Source organism: Folsomia candida, unplaced genomic scaffold (assembly GCF_002217175.1).
Source record: "Folsomia candida strain VU population unplaced genomic scaffold, ASM221717v1 Fcan01_Sc046, whole genome shotgun sequence".
Taxonomy (NCBI): domain Eukaryota; kingdom Metazoa; phylum Arthropoda; class Collembola; order Entomobryomorpha; family Isotomidae; genus Folsomia; species Folsomia candida.
The window spans coordinates 753,250-762,856 of record NW_019091238.1 but is presented as its reverse complement, the minus strand read 5'-3'; the positions used below and the strand labels follow the sequence as shown (position 1 = coordinate 762,856).

At 37.7% G+C, this 9,607-nt stretch overlaps 1 protein-coding gene across 2 annotated transcripts; it reads left to right on the top strand.

Annotated features, from left to right (window-relative positions):
- Positions 1-209: 209 nt before the first annotated feature.
- On the top strand, positions 210-4,254 carry LOC110861863. Of its 2 annotated transcripts, XM_035845023.1 has the most exons (3): positions 210-3,390; positions 3,504-3,774; positions 4,092-4,254. In XM_035845023.1, the coding sequence occupies exon 1, from the start codon at positions 836-838 to the stop codon at positions 1,961-1,963; it is 1,128 nt and encodes a 375-aa protein (XP_035700916.1). In that variant the 5' UTR covers positions 210-835; the 3' UTR covers positions 1,964-3,390; positions 3,504-3,774; positions 4,092-4,254. The 2 variants fall into 2 exon arrangements, with proteins under 2 accessions (XP_035700916.1, XP_035700915.1); XM_035845022.1 differs by having other exon boundaries at positions 210-3,774.
- Positions 4,255-9,607: the final 5,353 nt, after the last annotated feature.

Below are 9,607 nucleotides of genomic sequence, written 5' to 3'. Positions count from 1 at the left end.
AAAATTAAATTGCAAAAAAGCTTGAAATTAAATTTGCAAAAAAGCTGAAAATTAAATTTGCAAAAAAGCTTACAATTAAATTTGCAAAAAAGCTGAAAATAAAATTGCAAAAAAGCTTAAAATTAAATTTGCAAAAAAGCTGAAAATAAAATTGCAAAAAAGCTTAAAGTTAAATTTGCAAAAAAGCTTAAAGTTAAATTTGCAAAAAAACTGAAAATAAAATTGCAAAAAAGCTTAAAAATTAGATTCTTCAAATAAGCTGAAAATAAAATTGCTGAAAAAAATAGTATGGCACCGAAGCGTAAGAATGAATCAGAGGAAAGTCGAACCAAACGCCTTAAATATCAAAGGGAATATAATGCAAACCGACGTGCTAAAGAAACAGACGATGAACATTCCCGCCGATTAGAAACCCAGCGTAGACAAGAGGTCAATGCGGGGCAAATGAAACACTTAATGCGCATTCCAAACGTGCCGAAAAACGACGTGAAAATGAATGTAAGGCACGGGAGAATGCAACCCCTGAAGCACGTTCCACCCATTTAGAAGGCCGACGTGAAAAGCATCGAAATGTACGAAGAAATGAAACAGAGGTTGAAAGGATCCATCGACTAAAAAATACTGCTGCCAAAAAATGCCCAGCATCACGCGTAGGCAGAACTGGTGAAAATACTAAACAAATTCAAGTACACTGCTGTGGGAATATGAACCAGAAATGTCTGACATGTAATGCACTCCATTTTAAACTGGAATGTACAAAGGAAGGAAAGGGAACATACTCCCATTGTTTTCATAATGGAAAAGCTAATCTAAGCTATCAACCTATCCAAATTATATGGGCACTTTAATGACTGGCCAAACAACTGCAGCAAAATCATTCCGTGATAATATTCGTTCATACAATAGTGCGCTCTCATTTGCATCAATGGGTGCTAGAATAGAAGTTCCAGAGGGCCACGGTCCGTACGTCTATAAAATTCATGGTACCATCCATCACCTGACTTCAAATATGCACCCTGAAAACGGCAGGAGATCATTTCCGCAAATGTACGTATTAGATTCCTCAATAGCAGCTGAAGAGCGGATGCAAATTTCTGCTAATAGAAATTGCTCTGCTTTAGTTATGAAAAACTTAGATGAAGAGATTCGACAAATAAACCCGTTTGCAGGTGCATTTAAAATGATGAACGAGTATGAGGATCAAATTAAGCACACATACGGTTCAGAAGCTGCTTGTTCTGTCCGAATGTATATTCAAGATACAAAACCAAATGCTGAACAACACTCTGCGAGATATAACGCGCCAAGGGCCAATGAAATTGCTATTGTTTTTGCGAGTAGCGATGGCGCTCCACCAAGTAATAGGGATATATGCATTCACCCGAAAGGAAAATCCCTAATCAATATCCACCAATTGAATCCAAATTGCGATCCTATGTCATACGTATTGCTATTTCCTCACGGTGACAAAGGGTGGACTACTACTGACAGGACGAAATATTCACAGCTTCAATTTTACAGTTTTCGACTCTCCGTGAGGGAAGAGTTTAGCCCTATATTCTATGCAGGGAAACTCCTACAGCAGTACATTGTTGATGCTTATGTGAAAGTGGAAAGTAGTCGGCTTGACTACCTTCGTAACAATCAGAAAGACCTGCGGGTTGAATCATATTTAGGACTTATGGATCATGTACACTCTTTAGCTGCAGAAGCTGGAGTTCAGGCAGGAGTGCCCGTAATATTACCATCAACCTTTATAGGGAGCCCAAGGGCAATGCAACAAAATTTTCAAGATGCCATGACAATTGTTAGAGAATACGGAAAACCATCATTATTTATTACATTTACTTGCAATCCGAAGTGGCCAGAAATAAAATCCAATCTACTTCCGGGACAGCACGGAAATAATAGGCCGGATATTGTTGCAAGAGTATTCGATAGAAAGAAAAAAAATTATTGCTGAAAGAAATTACAAAAGATGGAATCTTTGGCCGAGTAGATGCGTATATTTATGTAATAGAATTCCAAAAACGCGGTCTTCCTCACATGCACTTGCTGGTGCATTTGGCAGATGAAGATCAAATCAGACAAATTGAAGATATTGATAAAATAGTTTGTGCTGAACTACCTGACCCCGTTGTTGATCCCGCCCTATATAAAACTGTTAAGTCATCAATGGTGCATGGCCCGTGCGGGGAAATAAACCCTTATAGCCCCTGCATGGAGGACCGGGAATGCACAAAAGGCTACCCAAAAAAATTTAAATTGGAAACAAAAAAGAATGTTGATGGTTATCCAATTTATCGTCGGCGGAACAATGGCAATAGTTTTGAAACTAGAGGGATTGAAGTTGACAATCGGTGGATTGTTCCTTACAATCCTTACTTGACAAAGCGATACGACGCTCATATAAACGTTGAAATATGCAGCTCGATCAAGTCAATCAAATATCTATTTAAATATGTATACAAAGGTCATGATTGCGCTAATGTGGAACTGAAACAAGATGAGCCAAACGTCTTGCATTGGGACGAAATAACCACTTTCCTTGACGCAAGATACGTTTCGGTACCTGAGGCGATGTGGCGTCTATTAGAAAAGCGAATGCATGAGAAATCGCACACAGTTTTTCGATTAGCAGTGCATTTGGAAAACTTGCAGCCTGTATATTTCCTTAAAAATGTGGAACAGGTTGCTCTGGACAAAGCTAGAACCAAAAAGAGTCATTTACTTGCGTGGCTTGAGCTAAATAAAGCAAGTTCTACTGCACACGGGGTACTATATCCTGATATTCCTAAAGCATACACATTTTCCCAAAATGCATGGAAAGCAAGATGCCAAGTCTCGAAAGGCGAACGTGTTATCAGTAGAATGTATTCAGTGAGCCCTAAAGACATTGAAAGATTTCATTTAAGAATGCTTCTTAACCATGTACCTGGAGCATGCTCATTTGAAGATTTGCGCACGTTTGATGGGGTAATTTATGAAACGTTCAAAGAAGCGTGTCGAGCAAGGCAATTGCTTCGCGGATGATTTGGAATGGCACAACTCACTGACGGAGGCATGCATTTCTCAGATGCCCAAGCAACTAAGGCAATTGTTTGTGTTTATTTGTGTTTTCTGTGGACCTTCAGAGCCATTAAACATTTGGAATACATTTCAGCAACACTTTATCGTAGACTATCTGCAGGAGTTTGATATTGACGAGAACACATCCCGAGCGCTAATTGATGTTCAGAAAATGGTTCTTTCTTTGTCATATTTCGAATGCTATCTGCCATTCATTATCAAGACATTGATAGAAAATTTGTCACGAAGGTTGTCTGAAAAAATTAGTGGTTAATCTTGCAGAATCAGAATTGTTGTCATTTTGTGGCGTTGGATACTGAGGTCAAGTTTTGAGTGATAAAAAATACGTATTTCATTTTATTTGTGTCATGTACAAGTTTAACATGATGAAATGTAATAACATATTATTACATTTCATTCTTTAATATTTTTAGGAGTGGTCTCATTCTGTACAATTTGTGGGGAACAGACTGAAGCCCCCATGTCCACTCAGCAGAGGATCGCAGCCCGCGAGTGGGCCGCTATCATACAGGCCCGCGGAGGGTTTGTGCGCCCTAGAGCTGGCCGTGCCTCCTCAATTCGGCAGCCTGCCGCGGCTGCCGCAGCGGGACCGACTACCCCTCGGGGCCGTCAAACACTCCGCCCGCGCCATCCTCGCCACCAGCAGGTCAACAACCCGTCGACGGTGCCCTTCCAATGGATGAGGTGAGTAGTGCCCTGATAGAAATCTGGTATAGTCACTGAGGTATTAATTTACCGGTATTAAAGTTGATACCGCATGGTATTTAAATTATTCCGGTCCGTAAAAAATTTGTAACCGTTTTTATAGAACTTTAATACCGAGCTATCAGTATTATTCGGTCCTTATAAGAGCAGGACAGAGACCAGACAAATGTTCAGTAGAAACCACCAGTAGAGTCGTATATGAATACCCTGTGGCATTATTTTAATACTGAATTTCAAAGAGTGTTTTTCAATTATTTTTTATTAGGTTGTCCTTATTTATCATATTGTTTTTACAGGACGAGATTCTACGAGATGATTCGGCCGACATTTGACTGTTACATTCATTACTCCACATACATAATCATCAGAGTCTCCGTCAATTTCACAATTTGAATTATTTTCTATGACCCAAAGTTAAAAGATAACGACAGAATTATTAATTTTGCATGTCAATTTATAACCAAGTTAATAAATCAATAAATTAATTGCTTAAAAAAGTGAAAGTTTTGTAATTATTGTTATCATCACGTGGCGTAGCTCAGGCGCGGAGCGCCGGTTGGGGGGGAGGGGTAATCTAGTCGTACATAATTGTGCAAATTATTTCCCCATTATTTTCGCAAATTACCAGAAACCGTCGCATCTTCCGCATCATGCCGCATACCAAAATATTTAATTCCATTTTCGCATTTACTTCCCTCCTCTGCATACAGTCATAGTTCAGACCCAATCTGATTTCCATTTTCGCATATGCAAATCCACTAACCCAACTAATCAGTTTCGCAGCTCTCTCTCTCTCTGCAGATAGATAGGAATGGCACAGGCCCAATTATAAATAGAAGTGGTTGTGTGGTGGGTGGGTGTGTGTCCGAAAAATGTTGACTCCCGGGTATATATGTAGGAATCCGGGTAGTTAGTATGCACCACTTTTATTTTCCCATTTTCATTTCCGCATATCGCTTCATCATTAATTAAGCGAGGGGTTAATTCAGGATATCGCTCGTTCGTTCTTGATTTCACCACCAAAGCCATCATTGATCTACCCGACCGATTTATATTTAGCTTTATCCCACTATTTATTCACCACAAACACCCGCACCCAACCCAACCCTGCATGGCTACCCGGGTATTTTCGGACATAATCAAGGTGAACTTATGATATCAAATTCAAGGACAAACACTAATTTATTTACGATCCGGTTTAAATAAAGGGCAACATTTTAAAGGAAAAGGATAACCGTTTCGCATTTATCAATGTATCTCAAAATGTGAAATTGTTATTTTTCGCACAAAATTTTTGCGGAAAAATAAATCTTCCATTTTTATTGCAATTTCAAACATTTTCCCAATGATCACCAAGTCATCTACGCACATTTTAAGTATTACTTTATTCCACACAAATAAAATAGAGACATTTTACTTCTACAATTTACCAAATTAAAGTTTCCAAATATTTCTACATTTTTCCTCACAAAATAAAAAAAACCAAAATTTTGATAAGATCCATTCCAATTTGATTTAAAAAAATTTGAATTTCTTTCTTTACAAAATCTTTATAATTTTTGAAAATACATCATTTTTATTGATGCTGTACACCCCTAGGATCTTTGTATACAATCTTTTCATATTTAATTTAATTCGCGTAAATTAGATCGACTTTTTACTTGTACAATTTTTCTTAAAATTCTTAAAAGTCAAGTTGTTCCACCTTTTGCACACATTTTTTTTACCCAGAAACTTAAAACCCTTTACATAAAATCCTCCTTTCTCAATTTTCCGCATTCTTGCATTTTGGATTGTTCTGTAAACAGTTCCATTCCGTCGAAACTTGGCGAGCAATTAGACCGTGCTAATTTTTAACCCCGTGCCCACTAAACCAAAACCATTCTCTCAGGGCAGCAAAAGCCCATGAAAAAGATCATGCCTCTCCTGCATAAAGGATGTCACCCATATTTTTCACCTCGCCTCCCTCCTCAACTACGTACTTATCACGTCACAACTCTGGACAACAAAATTGTCACCGAGTCGGTAACGGTTTTTATACAGACATAATTCGTAAAAATATATAATTCTCCATAAAACAATATAGAAAGCTTCAGGTTTATATCTACTTCACTCTTTGGTAACTTGCGTCATTGATAAACTCTAACATGGGCGCAAGTTACAAATCAGAAAAGTGTAAATGCAACTTTTGCCATCAATAACTTTGCAGTGTTTATTAATGCGTTTCACCTCTTTATAAGATCGTAGTGTCCGTTTGTCTGTCTACTCTATTGGTCCGATGACACTTGAACAGATGCGAATTTGGACATGCGGTTTTTTGCCACGTGTTTCTAATTTTTATGGGTACGACGAATTCGAAGATGGGCATGTCAGACCACACCCCTCGAGTTTCACCCCTTTGTTACATGTGATTTCTTATATTACCACATTTACATATTACGGTCCGTCCCATCCATCCTTTTCGCACAGCCCTTTTAAAAACATACATCCGAATCTGCACATGTACTAGATTGCTTTTCAATTTGATTCTTTCTCCCACTTTTGTCCTATTTATTTCTTCTCAATCCACGTCTTGAACGGGTGCCAAGGGGTTTTATTTCTTATTTATTTCCTCCTCCTCCTCCTCAAACCGTGACACAATGGGGCCGCCCAATGGTAGGAAATGCTATAAATTCTTATATGACTTGTTTTGAACTATTTTTACATATTTGATGGTTTGGGGTCCGAAAATACGCATTGTATGATTTTAGTGTAACCACACCCCCTGGGGAGGAGTTATCGCCACATTAGGAGGTGTGGCTTTGAAGACTACTGCATTCGATAGATCATTGAATGCCGACCCAAATTCATATAAATTACATCAACGTACGACGCTCCAGAGCAAAGTTATCGGCGTTCAAACATCGAAATTTTGCGTTTTGCGCCCACTTTGAGACCTTGTGGCGCAGTGCGCGACCGCATTCCTGGGTTCGTAGATATCTCAAACGACGCTACCTAAATTGGACTGTCACCCCAAAAAAGAGAATTGATGATTACACGCCTCGTTTGGCAGCAGGAATTTTTTCAAAATCGTCAAAAATGTAGCCCAAATAGCCGAAATTTGCACACTAAAAAATATCATTTAAACAGACTTTCTAGATAATCGTGATCGGTTTGCGGCATCATACAGATGAACAGCCCCTGGGTGCGAGGGGTCTGGTCCAAAAAATTGATACGATCCTCCCCCTTTTTTCATCTTTTTTCATAGACCCCAAACCATCAAATATGCAAAAATAGTTCAAAACAAGTCATATAAGAATTTATAGCATTTCCTACCATTGGGCGGCCCCATTGTGCGTGAGCACAAGAAGAGCTCTCTCTAAAATCTGCTCAAGTAATGTGTGAAATTCTTGAATAAAGCGACTCTCGAGCGGAGATCTCGTCTCGCTGAATGTGCTCTCGTGGAAAAGTTTGGAGAAGCCCCACAAAACAAAAAGTGACTCGTAATTGGCTTCGTGTTGGCAGATAAATCAACATGAATTGGCCCTAATCGCTTACACATGAGACGCTCAGACAGAGGTGAAACTCACTTCCGCTCGGGGCTCGTCCAAATTGTACGGTAGAAATTTAATCACCCGACTTTTTTCCCAAGTAATTTTCCAATGTTAATTTATGCCCAAGATTCTTCGGTTATAAATATGTATTGTAAAAATTGAACTGGTCCAAAATTTGCACAATTTTTAAAGAATCAAATTGCAAATTTGCTATCGCTTTTCAGTGCAATTCCGTTCGGTGGTGCAAATCATATGCCACCAATTTATTCAGTCCTGTTTTTTGCATACGAATGAATAACGAGAATTCACTAGTCGCAATAATGAACGGTCCAAAACTTGATGCAAAATTTGGAGTTGCTTATCTTTCAAAAATCCTAAAATTACAAAATTGATTGTCTTCTTCCTTGTATAATGACAAATGGATAAGTGTCTATTTTAATTGGTGGCCCCTTAATTAAACAATTCTCGCATAAAAATATAAAATTAAGTTCGTGCCTGTAATAAAATCGTACTTTTCTTGAATTAAATTTCTTCTCCCAACCCAATTCCCGTTTTTCTTTATCTCATGGAAAGTGAATAATCGATAAAAACCGTGAGTTTAAACAGAGACATTAAAGAAGAATTTGAGGTGAAAATATGTTTCGTTTCACGTGATGGCTCTCATTTATTATGTTTCGTGTCAGTAGTACACGAAAGGCTTAAGTACGTAGAATAATTTCCGATATTCCTGTAATTTTGAGACAATCGTCATGTCCTGGACAATTCGGACAGGGCAAATTATAAACATTTTCCCCTCACAAATAACCACTCTTTCACTACAGGGTATATAAATAAATGGCTTTGCCTTGCTTACACAAATTTCATAGGACAGAATATTCATTTCATATCCTGTTTTGAATTTTTGGCATTTAAATTATTTTTAAAATGTGTAAATGTCGTGTAAATTTTGAAATGTTTTGATTTCCAGATATGCATAAAAAAACAACCTGAATTGCATACGTTTTTCCAAAAAATGGGAACTTTGGTATTAAAGTTATTCAAAAAACGTACCAATGTCGTGGAAAACTTTAAATCTTTTAAATATATAAAATAGTCTGAATTTCATACCTTTTAAAAAAATATTCCTAGAAATCTACAGAAAATTTTGGTGTTACTTTAGAAAAGTACAAATGTTGTAGAAAATCTGATTTTTTTCACATATGGTATATCCCGAATTTCATATCGTTCCCCAAAACACGGAAATAAAATCTATTAAAATTTTCTTATACAATTGTTCAAAAAATGTACAAATGACGTTCAAAATGTGCAATTTTTTTTATTTTCCCGTATAAAAAACCTCTCGCATCATTTCACTTTGAACCAATTGAACTAGTCAATTTCTCGCAGAACGCCATTATTTTCCGAATTTCATGTCATTATTTTGTGTCATAAATTGAGTAACGTGATCCTTCCCACTTTCACCACCACGGATGACGAACGCAAAACACACCTCGCTCCCAGTGCCCGCGGAAACTTGAAGGGACAGAGGGACAATGACCCCACGGGTGTTCGATGCCCCCATCATCTGCCCATCTTATATAAACCACTCCCTCCCATATGCTACAATATTAATGTCCCCACGGCTTCCGCGGGCACTGCTCGTTCCCCAACACGAACATCGACACCGTCACGACGGCAAATAAACCTTTCATCCATCCATCACCAGTTCCAACCAGTTTGTACTTTCTCCCCACCAAAGACCAAACCAAATCTCACATCATTTCAGCCCATTTCAAATTTTTCTTTAATTCACCTTTACATGAAAAATGTATCAAAGCTTTTGACTCAAAACTTTCAAACAAAAATCTTATTGTAAAAATTGCCGTCACGAAATTCTTCACAGTTTTTTTCTATTTAATCTTAAAAATCTACCAAACCGTTCAACATAAAATTTTGAATTTTGAATTTCAAATATCACACAAAACTAACACAAGTTTTAGTATTTGGTCTTAAAAATGTATCACAAAAAAACACGTTTTATCATTAAAATTGGTCTCCCTTCATAACAATTTTTGTACAAAGGACGGTATCTACTATGGTGATCGTTTTGGGTCGATTTTTCTCCCTTGCACATTTATTCACCACAGAAATTAAGGGCATTTTTTGGGTGGTGAATAATTAACAATTTCTGAAGAGTTTCCAAGCAAAATATGTTGGTTGTGATGCAAGGACTTCAGTGTCATGTCGTCATGCAGAAACATTGATGATGAAAATATATTAATACTGGCGTATAAGCCCGT